This window comes from Nipponia nippon, unplaced genomic scaffold, assembly GCF_047370975.1.
Source record: "Nipponia nippon isolate SJK-2023a ecotype South Korea unplaced genomic scaffold, ASM4737097v1 scaffold_31, whole genome shotgun sequence".
Lineage (NCBI taxonomy): Eukaryota > Metazoa > Chordata > Aves > Pelecaniformes > Threskiornithidae > Nipponia > Nipponia nippon.
The window spans coordinates 4702072-4718887 of record NW_028262349.1 but is presented as its reverse complement, the minus strand read 5'-3'; the positions used below and the strand labels follow the sequence as shown (position 1 = coordinate 4718887).

At 57.8% G+C, this 16816-nt stretch overlaps 1 protein-coding gene across 5 annotated transcripts in view; it reads right to left on the bottom strand.

Annotated features, from left to right (window-relative positions):
• Positions 1-1556: 1556 nt before the first annotated feature.
• JSRP1 (junctional sarcoplasmic reticulum protein 1) overlaps positions 1557-16816 on the bottom strand; it is a 33364-nt gene continuing 18104 nt past the window's right edge. For 4 of the 5 annotated variants that reach the window (XM_087769209.1, XM_087769208.1, XM_087769210.1 and 1 more), the window contains 6 exons: positions 4346-4392; positions 3328-3490; positions 2700-2852; positions 2537-2599; positions 2234-2379; positions 1557-2086 (listed from right to left, as the gene is read on the bottom strand). In XM_087769209.1, coding sequence (XP_087625335.1) covers positions 1568-2086; positions 2234-2379; positions 2537-2599; positions 2700-2852; positions 3328-3424 — 978 coding nt within the window. In that variant the 5' untranslated portion in view covers positions 3425-3490; positions 4346-4392 and the 3' untranslated portion in view covers positions 1557-1567. Of the gene's footprint in view, positions 2087-2233; positions 2380-2536; positions 2600-2699; positions 2853-3327; positions 3533-4345; positions 4393-16816 lie in introns of those variants that run through there. The other variant, XM_087769207.1, reaches the window with a different exon arrangement.

Below are 16816 nucleotides of genomic sequence, written 5' to 3'. Positions count from 1 at the left end.
AGGACCACGCTTATTTAACCCTTGCCTTCTGTTCCTGTAGCAGCTGGGCAGGGCCGTTGTTGCTTCCTCCAAGCTCCCCCCCTGCCTCGCAGCATCCTCCAGCCGTTTCCCAGCCCACGGCCCATCACTAAGCCCCCGCTGGCCACATGGCTCCACCTGCGAAAGCAGAACAAGAGGCAAAATCCCCTCGCAGGGACCAGCCTTTATCTGGGGACCCATCCCTGTGTGAGCCAGGGGCCATGGAGAGCCGCTGGCAGCAGCTTGGGGTCACGTCTGCATCGCCCTGCGCTGACCCCGCTCCTGGGACGCTGCCAGAGCCAGGGGGGCGAGGGGAGGGAGGGCTGGGAGAGGGGAGCGATCCTGTTACACCTCCTGGGCTGCTCACACCGTTAATAGGAGCTGGTGCAAATGGCTGCCAAAGCAGCTGCTCCGCATCCCCGCCGGCGTCAGCATGGAGAGCCCGGCTGCTCCCAGATCATCTTCCCAGCTAAGCCTGGCCCTCAGTGGGACCTGCTGGGGCTGCCGCAGGGTCCAAACCCCCAGAAAGCAGCTCCTGGGTTTGTCCTGACTGCAGCCCCCCCAGTGCTTGGACCAGCCGGGCTTTGCCGTGTTCCCATGGGGCTGGCGGGGCACGGCCGGAGGCTGGCACACACCGGCCCTGTCCCCCAGCCCGCCCGGGACCCGGGTTAGCCATGAGCCCCCGTGCACCAGGGATGGGGGGGGCAGAGAGAACACACAAACGTAACCAGGGACAACATCTTTTTTTTTGTTGTTTTGTTTTTTTTTTTAAACATTCAATTTAATACCTTATTAAAAATGAAAATAGTTTATTTTAACCTCTATTGATTTAGCAAATACTTAAACCTGCTGTGGGTTGGGGCTGTGAACGTCTCCTGTAGTTGCTACAGCGCTGCGTGAGATTGCACTTGTGTTTCGTTCCTAAAAGCGACTCTGTGAAGGCAAGGCCCGAAGGGACCCCCGGGTGACGGGCTCTCCAGCCCTGCTTTGTTACCAGCAAGCTTCGCGCCACCCTACAGCGATGGCACCGGGGCCTGGCCAGGTCGGGGTGGTCATTGCCCTGACGTCCCTCTGAGGAAGGCAGCACCTCGGCGTTGTTAACCCAGAATACACTTCTCTCAATTTGCTTTAAATAAAACCATTAACTGAATTCAAGAGCTACACAGTCTGGAGACAAACTCTGTTCACTGGGATCCCTGTGCCCACTGCGCCGCCCCGATGCCTCGGGGACCACGAGTGAAAATGAACTGCGAGAGAGATTTCGGGTGGGGATGGAGAAATAGCGCGAAGCCCAGAAGAAGAGAAGCTCCTTCCCCTGGTTCTTTCAGGTTGCCTTTGTGCATCTAATCCAGGGGGGCCCAAAGTCCCCAGGGAGACTCATGCCAGGCTCCGGGGCTACTCTGCTGCTCAGAGATCCTGGAGCGCTGCCCGCACTGCCTGTGCAGGGATGGCCCAGCAGGCAGGGAGCGGCAGGGTGTCCTTGCCGGGGCGGTGGTGGGGTTGGACCCACCTGGATTCAGCACCATCGAGCCCCTCGGTTGCCCCAGCCTCAGTCGCGCCTCTTGCCCTCCTTGGGCCTGGCGATGCCGTCCTTCCCTGCGGCCGCCGGCTCCCAGGGCTTTCTGCCCTTCTGCTGCCGCCAGTCCCGCTTCGGGCTCTCCCCGCCGCTGTCAGCCCTGCCGGGACGGCCCTTCCACCCCTCCTTCCTGGGCTCGTCCCGCTCCCGCCGGCTCTCCTTCCCCTCCCGGCCCCGCTTCTTCTGGGGCTGCTGCTCTGGCTCCCGGGGGGCCCTGGGGGCTCTGCTGGGCTTGTCCTCCAGCACCCTGTCCTTGGCTCGTGCCTCCCTCCGGCTGCTCCGCTCCGCCTGGGCGGCACGGCCCTCCCGGGCCTTCTCCTCCTTCTTCTCTTCCTTCTTCTCCTTCTTCTCCTCCTTCTTCTCTGGCTTCTTCTCCCGGCTCTTCTTCACCTCTGCTGCATCTGGTGACACCTCTGGGACATCCGTGGGTTCTTCATCCCCTTTGTCCGGTGCTGAGCGGCCAAACCACTTCTTGAAGATCCAGGGCTCTGCCTGCGGGTGGGACGGAGGGGACCAGGTGCCGGTGATGCAGCCCAAGGGACTGGGACCCCTCTCCATCCCTCGCCCCAGGGACGAGATGCTCCCCATCATGGGAGGTGCCCTGAGGCACCTGTTTGTCCCCCCACCCCAGACCCGTACCAGGTTGCTGTCAGCATCACTGTCATCATCACCGTCGTCATCACCACCGTCGTCACCATCATCGTGCTTGAACATGCTGCTCTCGGGCTGGGCGGGCTGGGCAGTCACCACTTCTTGGACCTCCTCCTCCTTGGCGCTGACCACCTCTGGGAGGGGAGAGGGACAGGCCACCGTCAGCAGGGGACAAGCCTGTTTGGGTGTCATGTCCCAGACATGGGGTCCCAGGGCCACCCCACCCTGGGACGTGGCCCCATCTCAGCCTGGCTCCGGGGTATCGGGGCAGCCTAGAGAATCCGAACCCACCGTGAAGGGGAGGTGGTGGAGGGTCCTGCCTGCCGCGGCTGACTGCTTCCCTGGAGCACGGCGCTGGAAGAGAGGGGAGAGGAGGCAGGAGGAGGCAGGAGGAGGCAGGAGGTGGCAGCAGGGCCTGCCCACCCCGTCCCCCTCCGTCCAGCTCCCAGCTCACCTTGGAGCACCTGGAAGGTGACGCTGAGCAGGGCGACGACAGAGGCCACCAGGATGCACTTGTTGAGGGTGAGCCCTTCCCAGAGGAGCGGCTCCTCTGCGGAGTCCAGGCTGGGGGGCTCCACCTTCCTCTGCACGGGGAGGCTCTTGGGAACTGGGGACCCCCCAAGGAAAAGAGCATTACTGGGAGAGCTGGGAAGTGGCAAAAGGGGTGGGAAGGGCAGGGGCAGGGGCAGGAGCTGCCTGTTTGGACCACCAGGGTGGGGAAAAGAGTGTCATGGGGGCTGAGTCCGAGGTGTTTGGGCCACCATGGCGTTATGGCACCCTGGGGCACAAGCGGGGAAAACCTCTGCCCGTGCTCCCGGCTCTGCTGCTCCCTCCCAGCAGCAGATCTGGGCAGGCAGAGGGGAGGAGGAGCGGGATTTGGCAGGTGGTTGAGAAGCCCCGTCTCCATGTTGCTGAGCTCCCAGGGGACTGACTGGGAAGAGCAGAGCTCATCCCATCACTGCTCCGTGGCCAGGCGGTGCCTCCCGGGCTGGCCGGGATCCAGGACAGGGTCTATGCCTCTGTGGCCACCTGGGGCCAGGCTGGCCATTTGGGGGCAGAAAAGGGCTTTCCTGCACACCTACCTGGAGGCCCGGCAGTGCTGCCTTTGGCTCCCACCTTCTCCACCCGCTTCTTCTCCACTGCTTTCTTGTCCACACCGAGTGGCGCTGGCTCTGGCATGCTCAGCTCAGGCTCGTCTGGATCCCACTCAGAGACGCCAAGCCAGGTCCTCGCCTCCTCTAGCCCCTGCGGGGAGGTGTGCGAGCATGGCCGGGGGTGCAAGAGCATCGCACAGCCCCGTGGGGAAAAGAAGCAGCATGGGGGCCCAGAACAAGGGGTGCTCAGCGCAGCTGGGGTGGGACCCGGTCCCTGTGCTCTGCAGCACGTGCTCACACTGCCCGGGTCCCCCGGCGCTGGGCCGATGCTGCCGCCGGCCCCGACCAGCACTGACCAGGCTCATCACTGGCCCCTCGAGCACCTAACCCCAGTGCGTGTATTTGCATCGGCAGCCTTAAAAACACATTGGGGTTTATTTTTTTTTGTCTGCTAAGATGGATTTAGCCACTAGCTGGCTCCGTGCTGCAGAGCAGGCGCCGGGGTGTGGCCCCACTGCACATGGGTGGGATGGTGGCTGCTGGCCCCCGAGCTGCGCTTGAGCAAGCCCACCCCAGAGCAGCCCTCGGGGCTGGATTCCCCCCCAGCCCGGATAAGCATGGCTGCACACATCCGCTGAGGGTGGTGAGTCGGACCCAGGGCACATGCGCCGGCGGGGTCAGTGCGTCAGCAGGAGAGGGAGTGCACGATGCATCGGGGTCTGGGCTCGGTGCTGCCAGGGATGAGGGGTTTGGTGGCCAGGCTGGCTGCTGGTCTGTGACAGCAGCACCGGATCTGTGCCACGAGGGAGAGCTGCCCACCGGCACGGATCAGTGACAGCGACAGCTGAAGGACGTGGCCTTTGGCTCCCCCGGGATGGACGTGGTGCAACGCCCCGCAGAGCCCTCCTGGGCTGAATGCCACCATGGGACGGCACCCCACTCAGCCCCCTGCCCCGGTGCAGGGAACCCCCCGGCAGCCCCCGGCCCCGGGATGCCACACACTTACATGGGCTCTACCGCTCTCCCCGTCGCTGCTCACCAGTGCGTCAGCATCTGTTAAAGGCAAGCACAGTGCAGTCCGTTAGGAGGTGAATTCGGAGAGGTGGGAATCACTGGGGGCCGGGGGCGCGTGGTCGTCCCGCTGCCACCCACTGGCTCACAGAGCGGGGATATTATGGCCACATTTCCCCCATTAGCGCAGCCAGGTCACCCATGGAGAGAGGTTTCGGAAGCCCCCAGCCATTGCGGTAGCAGCTGGAAAGGTCGGGGTTTAAGAAGAGCATCACCATGTGCGTCTGGGGCTGCTGAGCCCCCAAATGGCACCGTCCTGGACATCCCTGAGGAGCTGCAGCCAAGGGGGACGGTGACATCCCTGCTAAGGCGCACGGGGGCACGAACAGCCCAGGGTGTGCACAGACACCCTGAAAACACGTGGCTGGAGGCTGGAAAGCTGGAGGCAGCTCAGGCTGTAGCCTGGACAGCAGGACAAGCTCCAGCTACCGTGGAGCAACCAGACGTCAGCGAAGACTGCAAGCCGCCCAAGAGGACCGCAAAGCTCAGGGGTGGATCCTGGGGCTTTTCCCAGATGTGAAGTGGGATAGAAAACCAGAGGGTCCCCAGGGCTCTGCAGCGGTTCGACGTGACAAAAGGCTGGGGAGCGTGCTGGGCTCCCCGGGGGTTTCTCTGCCCCCGGGTCTGGGGTGAGCTATGGGGGTGAGGATGCACTGGCACGGCCCTGACGCCAAGCGGCCTCAGCCCTCTCGGCACCTCCAAGCGCAGCCCTCGCTCTGCAGGGATGCCACATCCTTGCAAACCCTCACCTGAAGGAGGAATTTCTGCCTCCTTTGAGCTGGATTTATTTTATTTTCCCCCAATGGAAGAATGAACACTGAGAAAAACATACCAGTTCCCAGGATGAAATCTAAGAGACGATATTGGAAGCAAAACAAATAAGTAAGAGGAGACCTTTTGGCTGGGGAACCGCAGCCTGAAAGGTCTTGGCTTTCAACAGGAAATCAAAAAAAAGTCTTTGGTTTTGTTTTAGTGATGGCAAGTCTGGTCCTTTCTCTGCTGGGAAGCGAAGAGGCTGCCCCAGGACTCTCGCGTTGGCTGGGGGTTTCCCAGCCCCAAGGAAAGCACAAAGATGGAAAATTTTTCCTTAAAGAGTTTTTCCCCCCAGTGCTTGTAATGTTTTTGAGCTACACACTTATTCACACTTTTTTTTGAGCAAAGATGAGCGCAAGGAAGACAGAGGAGGGCACGAGCCTCCGGTCCTCTTGGCTGCGGCCATGGCCGATGTCCCCACGGGGCCGGCACTGTGTAGGTGCCCCTCGATGTCCGAGGTTACCCCGTGATTTCACTGCGCTGCAAAGAGCCATCTCTGCCAGGCTGAGCCCTCTCCTGTGGGGCCTCAAGCACCACAGCAGCGGCACTGGCACGGCCACGGCCAGCACCTCCTGGCCACTGGCTCTCAGTGAGGACAAGGTACCTTTTCTCCTGTCCTTCCTTGGCCTCTGAGCGCTCCCTGCCCACCTGGGCACCTCGTTGGTGGCCTCAGGGTTTCCCAAGTCTTTCTCCAACACCTCACGGGGACCTGCTGCCATGCCACATCATGGGACTCTCACTGAACCAAGAGGGATAAAACAAGCACCGGGCGGGCAGCGGGCAGTAGTGCCCCGCAGCACACCCCCGTCCTGCCACGTCCTTGCTGTGGTCCCTGGTCGGCAGCTGAGCTCAGCTCCCTGTCGCAGGGTGCCAGGATGTTCCCACGCCTCCTTCCCTTGGGTTTTGCCCAGACGGAGGAGCCCAAACCACCTCCAGTCCCCGGGCATGTTTCCAGGCTTTGCCATGATGGCTGCAGGGCTCCGTGACAGCCGCGCCGTGGCCGGGCAGGCAGCCATCCCACCCCTGGCGCCAACGGGCGTTAACTTGGTCCCACGAGCTGACCGGCTCCGTGTCTGGGTCTGTTCACCCCAGACAGCAGATGGGGGTCTGTGCCCCAGAGGCATTTTGGGGCTCTGCAGCCCTCCTCATCCCCAGCCAGGATGGGTTGTGTCAGCCGCAGGACCAGGCTTCCTAGGGCTGGTTCCTATCGGACCAGCTCCAGTGCCGATGTACCAAGCACACAGCCACTGCCCAGGCCAAGCATGGCAGGGATGGCCACTGATGCCAGGGACGGCTTGCCCATGGCAGGCTGGTCACCCACAGCCCCGGAGCCCAGCTCCAGCCCTCGGCTCTCGCTGACTCCTGCACAGGAGACCTCCCGTACGACTGCTCGACCCCTCCATCCCCTCTCCGGTGCTGTCCACTCTCCAGCTCCCTTGGACGCACACTCCACACACCAGATCTTCTCTTAAATGCACAGAACTACAGACACTCAATGAATAACCAGCTCTGCTCTACTGTCGCTGGGATTTTTTCCTGCATGCGCTCCCGAGGTTGCCTGTACCGCTGACTCACATCAAAGAAACTTCCAAAAATAGTCCCCTCGCCTGCCCTGCTCTCCCTGCGTGCGCTCGCATGGCAGCACCGGGACGGACCCCATGGCCCCCGATCTGCTGCCAGCCGGCAGTGGGCTGCGCGCTGCCTCATGGGCTGTGCCCATGGGCTGCCCCGCATCCAACTGAAAGGGTTAAAAGCCACAGAAAGTCATACCTGGGGCTCGACCACCGCCGCCTTGCCTCCAGCCCCCCGGCTGGCTCTGGCTCTCCGGGGTAATATACAGCAACAGCTGCCGAACTGTGCCGGAGCAAAATAGCACCCAATCACCGGGAGCTGGAGCACCCGCGCTTCAGCCCCAGAAAAGGCACTTTAGCCCCAGGCATCGAAGGCAGGGGCTGCCACTGGCAAGGCGGGCGCAGGGGGACGTGGCTTGTCCCTCTGTGAGCCCCCCAGAGAGCACAAAGAGGGGAGAAGGGGCCGTTTGCTCCCCAAGCTGGGGTCTCTGAGCCGGCTGTGGGATGGACACGGGTGCTGGGGATGCAGAGAGGCAGATCAGAAACCTGCCAGGCGTGGTTAAGAAGGTGGTGCAGGAGAGAGGAGGAGCAAGCCCCTGGGACCAGCAGTGCTTAGACAACCCTGGTGAAAACCGCTTATTGCCAGTGTTTAGAGCAGGTCCTTTGCTCTCCGAACCCTCCAGTTTCCCCGCAGTACCTGTTCCTGCAGCCAGGTCCCCAGGAGCCCTGCCACAGCCACAGGCACCTCTTGGGAAGGCGGAGAGGGATGTGGTCCTCACCACAGCTTCCCGATTGCAGGAGATAGCGAGGAGATGAAGTATCTCTCATTTGGGGAGCTAAAAAGGATGACTGGGCTTTGGCCCTGCCTGTGCATGGTTACTCAGAGCCCCCAGCTCAGCACGGGCAGGCACAGCCTCGGGCAGAAGCGCCTGTCCCAAGGGATGTGGTGCGGCTCTGGCTGGTACTGGCCCGGCACATCTTGGAGGCATCCTGCTTTGAGGACATCTCTCATGGAGAGCTGATTCTGAAAGGCTTCAGGTATAAAAAAAAAAAAACCCTGAAACTGTGATGTTTCACATCTGCAGTTTTGACATTTTTCTTTAGCAGAAGTGTGAAAGGTCTTTGATTGCAAGATCTAAAGGAGGAATAAACTGGGCACTGGCACCCCGGAGAGGACCTAGCTTTTTCCAGAGCTCCGGACACCCAGTGAGACTGGATCATGGTCCTGCTTTAGGACCATGCAGCAAATGAACTCAGGAGCAGTTGTCTGCTTTCCAGGGCAGGGATTTCCCCTCTTTGGCAGAGACAGGACCGAGCACGCCGTGAACCCTGCTGCGGTATAAATAACGCGCCGCAGAAGCTGAACACAGATGGAGGAACGGATGGAGCTGTAAACACAGCCCCCCACGCCATGCCAGGGCTGAGGGCGCACATGCCAAGGGTCGTTTACTCAGTTTTATTCCTGCTCCAGTAAGGTCGGGGCTGTTAACTGGGAAGGCATGTTTGCTTTACAGGGATATAATGAAAGCAGAAAATCATAAACAGGCCAAATAAAAATCCCTTCTTCTTCCAGTTAATCATGTTTCTTGTAGTGCTTGCAGCTTCGTAAGCTTGGTCCTGCCTCCTGCGGGCGAGCTGGTCCTCCCAGGAAAGAACCCAGGGTTGAACAGGCAATGTCTGTGTGCACAGAGCCCAGGCAAAACGTCCTCCCACTTCGTCCCAGCACGGAGCCACGGGACAGAGAGCTCTCCCTATCCTTTCCACGACCTTTCAACACCCAGTTCCTGCAGCGGGGAGGGACCAGGAGTGTTTTTGCCTCCACATGTTTAGCTCTGAGCAGTTCCCCACCGAGCTGCAAAGCCTCCATCTCCATCGGACAATATATCCCAGGCAGATGGAGGAAAAAGATTCCCAGAGGCAAATTCTTTCCTAATCCCTTGAACCCCCCAAATCTTCTCCCTTGCCCCGAGACAGATAAAAGTCTCTCTGGGACGGGGTTAGCTCAGACATGGGGGGAAACATGATCCGGCTGTGAGACCAGGAGGAGAGAAAGCTGCTGCTGGAAGAGCTCAGGAGGGCAATCGAGCAGCGTGATGGACGGGGCCCTGGCTCACAAGGGCTGGGCTCCGTGTCCAGGATAAATATTGACTCTCTGGCTTTGGCTTGATAACACAAATCTGTCTTCTCTGACTTCCCCGGCTGTCAGCTTGCCTCGGATTCAGCTTGCTTCGGATTCACACAGGCGTGTGTCTGTCCGCAGCGTGCCGGCCGCCCCCGAGGCTCTGCCGTGGCTTCGCGGTTTGCGGTCCAGACAGAGTGAGTTGTGCTGCAGCATCCCCTTGCTTCTATGGCAACACTCATTTATCCTCCCACCAGGACATAATCTTCTTTCTCCCCGTCTTTAATAACTCGCAGTTAAAAGCCAATCATAAAGACATAAAATTAGTCACTGATTATTTTTGGCACAGGTTAGTTCTGGGGATGAGTTTTCCTTTTCTCCATGCAATTCCCCCTCTCCCCAGAGCCCCTGCTGCTACAGCAGCCTCAGCCCAACTCCGGCTCCTCCTGCCACAGGTACAAGGGGAGGTGGATGCCTGAGCCGGCTGTGCTGCCCCGGCCCTCGGCCCAAACCTGCCGGCTCACCGGGCTGGCTGCAGGTCTTTCCCCTGGATTTCATCCCTGGTTCCACCAGACCCACCCGATCATGTTCCCGAGGCCTGGGAATCAAAAACATCCTTGAAGCATTTCTTCTTCAACTCCTCACATAGGCAGGGTTGGGCTCTTGACCTGCTTTTAAAGATGGGAATTTGGATGTTGTCTGCTAAGCCCAGGTCCCCTGGGCAAAGGACAGCTTTGTAGGTTGGTCCCTGCTCCAGCAAGAGCCCCGTCACCTCCTTGCCGGAATCATCCCTGTGTGCAGCCGTGGGGGACAGTGGGTGCCGGCTGACCCGGGGCTGCACAACGCACTGCCTGGCAGCTGCTGGCACCAAACAAATACCTGCTGGAGATGCACGTGGCGCTCAGGCCAGGCGTTGCACGGGCTTGTTGTAGGCACTTCGTGTCTCAGAGCCCTCCACCCTTGTCTTAGATGTGGTTGGAGGTTGCTACTGGGCTGAGGTGCAATGGGAGGGGGAGCGGGGCTAGCGGCTGGAAGAGAGGATCACAGAAGCATGATTTCTTGGGAAAATCAGGTGAAAGAGCATCCTGATTCCTCACACGATCAAAAACCTAAAGGCACAGGTGTCCCCATAGCAACCTGGCCACGTCCCAGCACTGACAACAATATTCTGCTGACCTAAAATTCCTCTTTCCGTTGGATCCAGCCTGCATCAGCTCTTCCCATCCTCAATGGTTGTGCAATGTCTGTGTGCTGAAACACAGCTGCTGCCTCCTTACCCCGAGGTAGCAACACATCAGCGTCAGCCAGGGAGGTTATTTCTCCACGTGATTGCAAGAACCACAGACCTTTACGAGCACTGACATTACTAAGAAGTGCTCAAGAAGTTACAGGAAGCAAAGACATGTCTTTTCTCTGCCAGCTGTGCTTCTTCTGTCAAATCACAGTCTATCATCATGGGAGATTTTTAGATACGTTGAGCTGAGCAATATCCTTGTGGGGGTGCAGCTAACTGAAAGCCTGGAGCATTTTGGAAGCTGGATGTTGCTGTGGCTTCATGCCACCAGGCGTTGCAGCGGGGCTGGGTAGCACTGCCTGTGTCGGAGGGAGTCAGCGAGACGGAGCATCCTCTGCGCAAGCTGACACCCCCAGCTGATACCTGGACAGGCTCCGCTGGCCTGGTGCAAAGCCCTGGCTGGCTGCTTGCAGGTCACAGCCCCGCTCTGTTCAGCTAATGGAAAACATCTGATAGCAGGGAACTGCTGCAAGAACTCAGACCTGGGCCCTTCCCCGTAGCTTCAGTGATTTTAGCCAAGAAAACATAGCGGAGGGTATCTTCTGCCTCCTCTCCTGGGATGAGGGTTTGACGTGGCATGGAACTGGAGAGGGAGAAGATGGGAGCTCTGCAGGACAGGTACTATCTCAGGCCAGCTCCTGGTTTAAGGAATCACAGCTTGCAGTGTCTTTGAGGACCTTCTTCTTCCTCTTACCCTGAGCTGTTAGCTGTAGGTGAGCCTGGTGGGACAGCAGGCCAGAAACACTATGGGTCTTTGTTTAAAGGCAAGGGGACAACCTGCCTATGGAGCAGGCTGGGAGGACGCGCCACCACGGGGTCCTCAGGAGCACAGCATGATGGTGCAGACCAAACACCAGCTAAACCACCTCTGGGCAGATTTGTCCAATTGAGGATGGCAAACGTGATCACAACCATCAGAGAAACTCCCCCACATCACCTCTGGCTTTCCAGCCCTGAGCTAGAGCCGGCTAGCTGTCCATCCAGGGACAGAGCAGCAGCCATGCTGGACACACAGGCCCACCTGGCAGCAGCGTCCCGATCATGGTCGGGGTCTGGGTTGTCTCATAATCTCTCCCAGTGGTGATGGAGGAATCGTGCTGGGGACAGGCCTCAGCTTGGCAGAGCTGAACAGGACAAGAAGCAGCCGCAGTCCTCAGGTCCATGGTCCAGTTACGGACCTCAGTCCCCAGGACTGGCTGCAGCTTGGGTCACTCAGCACCGTGACAAGAGATCAGGCTGGCAGGGGCAGAAAACACCACGTCGAACGCATTTGTAACTGGTTGAGAGCTATGCAGGTGTGCTTTTAAATGAAATGAGCTTGTTAGGTCTCTGTGAAGAGCAGAGGAGGCAACAGAGAGGGCACGGGAAGCCCCTTCTGCCCCACACCCGTGTCCGAGCAGGGACGAGCATGGCACAGGGATGTGCTGTGGGCAGCGATCCTGCCCGCGGGGCTCCCAGCCCCACCGCTCGGCGCAGCAGCGGGGATCACACATGGGTGAGTAACGCCCGTAACCCACGGTGCCGCCAGCAGCCGGTACAAAACACCGCGGTGCCGCCGGAGGGAGAGCCCTTCACCGGGCTCACGTCGTCACCTTGCTAAAAACCGTTGGAAGCATTGATATCTCAGCATGCTATATGATCTATAGGTATTCAGAGCAGCTCTACATTAAAGCCAATCTGATCACACTCTAATCCATGTGTGACCTAAATACTCCGACTTACAAATCTCAGAGGTTTTCGCTCCCTTTGCCTGGCAGGAGCAGCATTCGGGTCAGTGGGAACAGAAGATGCCAGAGCCCATTAAATGCTACTTTTAGTCTCGGCTGCTTTCAGTAATTGTTCCATGATCCGTTTTCTCACAGCCCAGCACCGCTTAGGGCTAATCATTATTCTCTTTGAAGATTTACAGCTGTTTGTACCTCCAAGGAGAACACAAGTACACGACTGTGTTTGAACATGACATTTCAAACAAACTGTCCTTGGAAGTGCCATTTGGGAACGGGGAAAGCGGCCGCGATGTTTGTCCCTTGAAGCTGGGGGTTGTTGCTCCATCAATCTGAAACAACCACGTCAGGGGAAACTGAGGCAAAAGGGGATTAAGGAGAAAGCGAAGCTTTGGGTAAGGAGTGCTGGAACAGCCTGGGAATGATATCCCAATGGTCACAAATCTTCCCCATTTTGACGTTCCTGCGGGAGGGCAGTGGTCGGTTCGTTAGTGCCTTTATTCAGCGGGGTTCAGTCTCCTGTGCTGGCACCGTGGGCTCTGCAGATGCCGCCCTGTTCCTCCCTTTCCAAATCCCACCCAACGAAGGAGCCGCTTCCCTCTGCTCCAAGCGGGCACCCTGCAAACAACACAGGGCACCGGGAGCGAGAGGGCTCTGCTGCCGGAGCTGCCCCGTGCGAGGGACGAGGGGCTGTTCCCCCACTCCTCGCAGCAGCCGGCCTCTTTGGGATGATGGCACCCCACCAGAGAGCAGGTCCTGGTCGTTTTAGCCCCATTCCCAGGGCTCCAGGTTGTCCTGACACCATGAATAACGCCGCAAAGCCCCAGCGGGACTGAGCAACCATTTCGTAAGCAATCAGCCCATGTCTAGAGAAGCCCCTTTCCGTCCCTCCGCCATGGCGGGGGGATGCTCACAGCCCTCGGCAGCTGCGCCGGGAGCTGTTGGGCTGCGGGACGGCAGCGAGGAGGCTCAGCCCCAGCACCCTGGTGTGGGCTGCGCGACACGGCGGGGGGAGGAGATGCCCCAGGCAGGCTTCTGGTCTTCAGGGTTAGGAGGGTCGTGAAAGTACAAAGTCCACCACAAAGCAGAGCAGCAACAGCAAAAATAGCAGGAACTTCCTAACCCCCCCAACCCGACCCTCGGCTGGGGTTTCCCAGTTTCCCAGTGCCTCCACTCCCAGTTCCCCATTCCTCTTTCTGTTATCAGACAAGAAATTCCCAAGTTAAAGTTTAGCAGACTTCAGAAACCAAGGGCAAAAGTTTCATACACGCCAGGCTTGTCTGTTCTCTCCTCCCTGCCTCACACCACGTATTTCTCGGTTTCTTTGGGACAGTAAAGGCTGGAGAGGTTTGGGTTCTGCTTTCTTAATAAAACTCCCCTCCTTGACAAGCCCGGGACTGTCTGCTCCGGTGCTGCGTGCCCCTGTAAGGCGCTTGCTGGGGTCCTCACGGATGCGTTCTGTCATCTCTCCAAGGTTTGGAAACTTTGATGATGACTTTCCTCCTCCAAAATTTTAGCTGGTCTCCAAACTACTCTGTTAATTATAAACAGCGCAGAAAAGGCCGGGACCTGGGGACAAGGTTTTTGAGTGAAGTTCCCTTCTTCTGCAGCTCTCCCTCTTGCATAAAGTAATGCCAAATGAAATATATTCTGTAATAGTAACAAGCAACAAACCATTTAGGCCTCAAAATAGCAGCCATCTCCCTTTCCCAAAGCCACATCCTTAACTATTCAGTTTTCTCTCCTTTTTGCCCACCATCCTTAACATCATCCTGCAGACCAGCTTTTGTCCAGTGCAGGCAATTCCACTGCAACGAGGCAAATAAATAATGGTTTGTGTCCGCCCTGCTTGCAGGTCTGGAGGAATTGTGGGGCTCTCGGCTCCCATCCTCCTGGGCTAAATTAGAAGACATCAAAGCTCATGAACTTTAATGTTTTCTAAGCCTTTCCCAAAATGTCCCTGCTGGTCATTTGTTCCTAAACTATGTCCTGCTCAAACAGCATGCAACAAGATTTGTATTTAAATTAAGGCTTGAGACTCCCCACAGCCGTGACCAGACTACAAGAAACCCACGGCTGTGGCTGGCTGAAGCAAAGGACAGGCAGACAGAGAGACAGACAGAGACTGGAGCATCCCCCCTTGCCAGAACCCAGCTTTTGCTGACCCCACACCACCAAGCACCCGGAGACCACGAAGCCAGCACCCTGCTCTGTCACCCTGGAGCCAGCGTGCTTTTGGCTGGAGCTGACGGTCAGCAGCCAAGCAATTAAATTTCCCCTCCACCCCGTAGCACAAACACAAAAGCTTTCCAGGAGCGTCGCTCCGCTTTCGGCACCTACGGCCGGGAGCTTGCGCAGGGCCCATCTGTGCGGCACTAAGAGGAGAGATGCTGCTGTATTTTATGCTCGCAGGTCACCGTTAATACCCGCAGCCTGCAAGGGCTTTGCTGAATTGCAAACGCTTCACTCGAGATGTTGGGTTGTAGGCTAGGAGGAGCATGGCTGGTGTAAATCCAAGGCAGCTTCTCTGAATCCATGGGGTTATGCTAGATTTATGAGGAAATTATGGAGCTGTGGCTGTTTGGCATCAAAAAGGCCTGTCTTTACGACTAATGCTCATTCACAGCTCCCTGCCATCACCAGAAGAACATAAATGTCCTGGAAAAGCCATGCTGCAATCACCAACTTGCCATGATTAGGCGGAATTTTTTAATGAACGACAGAGCAGAAGATTCAAGAGTGAACCTTGAACAAAAGCGGGCTCCTCGAATGAGAGCAAGCTCCTGCCCACCTGGCCGGGGGAAGGCCTTTAAAGGGACTTGGACAAGTACCTCCACCCGGGGGGCTCCTGCAATAAGTGGTCATTCAGTCTGGAGCCCTGCCCTGGTTTTTATTCTGTTTTCTCACTGACACCACATGGCGATGTGAGTACTGAGGCTTGTTCTGACTACTGACCCTTCTCTTTTCCCTCCTGAAGGAACCAGACAACCTCATTCTCACTCTGGTTTCAGCAGCCCGTGCCATATTTCGGGGCAGGACGTAGATCATGCCTTGGATCACAGCAGCAGAGTTTGGCACAGACTGAATTAGTTCCCATGATTGTCTACGACACCAGTCTGGTATTTCTTGGCAAAAAGGCACAAAGCAATGAAATGCGTGCCGGGATGGGGCAGGTAGATGCAGAGACACGCAGGGGAAATGGCAGCGTGCCGATGTTTGCTTGCGTGCGCAGCCAGCAAGGACTTGAGGCAGGAGCCTGCAGGCTCTGGTAGTAACAGCTATTTAAAGTGATGATGGAATTATTAAAAAATGGCAACACTGGTGCATGAGTGGGCAGAAGAGCAGGAGATGAGCTGCTCCACAGCTTTCTCCCAGCAGCAAGGTGCTCGGCATCCCCGCCAGCCAGGCTCTGTCCCCCGGCTGCACCCTCGCATCTCTTCTCTAGGGACTCCTCAAGTGACCACTGAAGGTTTTGTGACTTTGGTTGTACATCTCAACTAAAGGGACCCGGATCCAGGTGTAGGGTCCATCCTGGGAAGAAAACCCAGGCACAGCAGCTGGAAGGGGGATTTGGCAGAGCACTGGGCAGGAATTTCCTCATCCTTTCCCAGCTCTGGGGCAGGCATTTGACTTTGAAGCGCAGCTGCCCTCGAGCGGTGTCTCAGGGGCACGAGTGAAGCCCATTAAAGGGATGCACGCTTGCAACACAGCTCCAAGACAAATGTTTAAACACTACTACCCATAGTTTCATCGGTTCCCCTCCCTCCTCCTCGCCCCACATGTGCCCAGCCTGCTTCACACTGGGAGGTATGAAAGCAAAGCCAGCTGAGTCCTTTTGCTGGCTTTTTTTTTTTTTTTGTTCCAGTGAAATGCAAACAACAGCCTGAAAGAATTTCCTCCTCAAGCCCCAAGTTAGGCCCCAAATTAGCCATTCAAAACCACGAGGGTTTTCTTTCCGTAGGAAATGCTGCAGGAGTCTCAGGCACCAGCAGCCCCCCGTCTCCAAACGCCACGTTTGCCAGGCTCAGGCCTCTGCCGATCAGGAAGGAGCCAGGTCTCAGCAGCACGGCAGAGCACAGCCTCCAAGCCAGCCTCAGGTCTCTGCAGTGATGCAGCTCATTTCATATGCCAGGGATTTTAACAGCAAAAGGGAGAAGAGCACAAGACACCTCCCCTTCAACCACCCCTGCCCTCCAGAGATGCGGGGTAGAAGAGCCCTCTCCGTCCCCATCAGCCTCTTGCAGCATTGGATGGATCCCACACACCACCTGCAAGCCAGGTAGCGACACGCACCTCTAATAACCCGCTAATTATTTCCGACCCTACATAAGGCAAGGAATCATAGAATCATTAAGGTTGGAAAGGACCTCTGAGATCATCGAGTCCAACCGTTACCCTAACTGCCTGGTCCACCTCTAAACCATGTCCCTAAGCACCACATCCACGCGTTTTTTGGATACTTCCAGGGACTATAATTGCACTGCTTCCCTGGGGAGCCTGTTCCAATGCCTGACCACTTTCTCCGTGAAGAAATTTTTCCCAATATCCACCCTAAACCTGCCCTGGCGCAGCTTGAGGCCGTTCCCTCTCATCCCATCGCTTCTTCCCTGGGAGAAGAGACCGATCCCCCCCAGCTCCAGCCTCCTTTCAGGCTGTTGCAGAGAGCGATGAGGGCTCCCCTCAGCCTCCTCTTCTCCAGGCTGAGCCCCCCCAGCTCCCCCAGCCGCTCCTCCCCAGCCTTGGGCTCCAGCCCCTGCCCCAGCCTCGCTGCCCTTCTTTGGACGCGCTCCAGCACCCAAGCACCTAAGGAGGGTGCTACAGAAATGCTGGGGTGGGGGGAAGAGTCAACTCCCCCCTTTTATGCCCACAGAAGCTACCCCCAGCT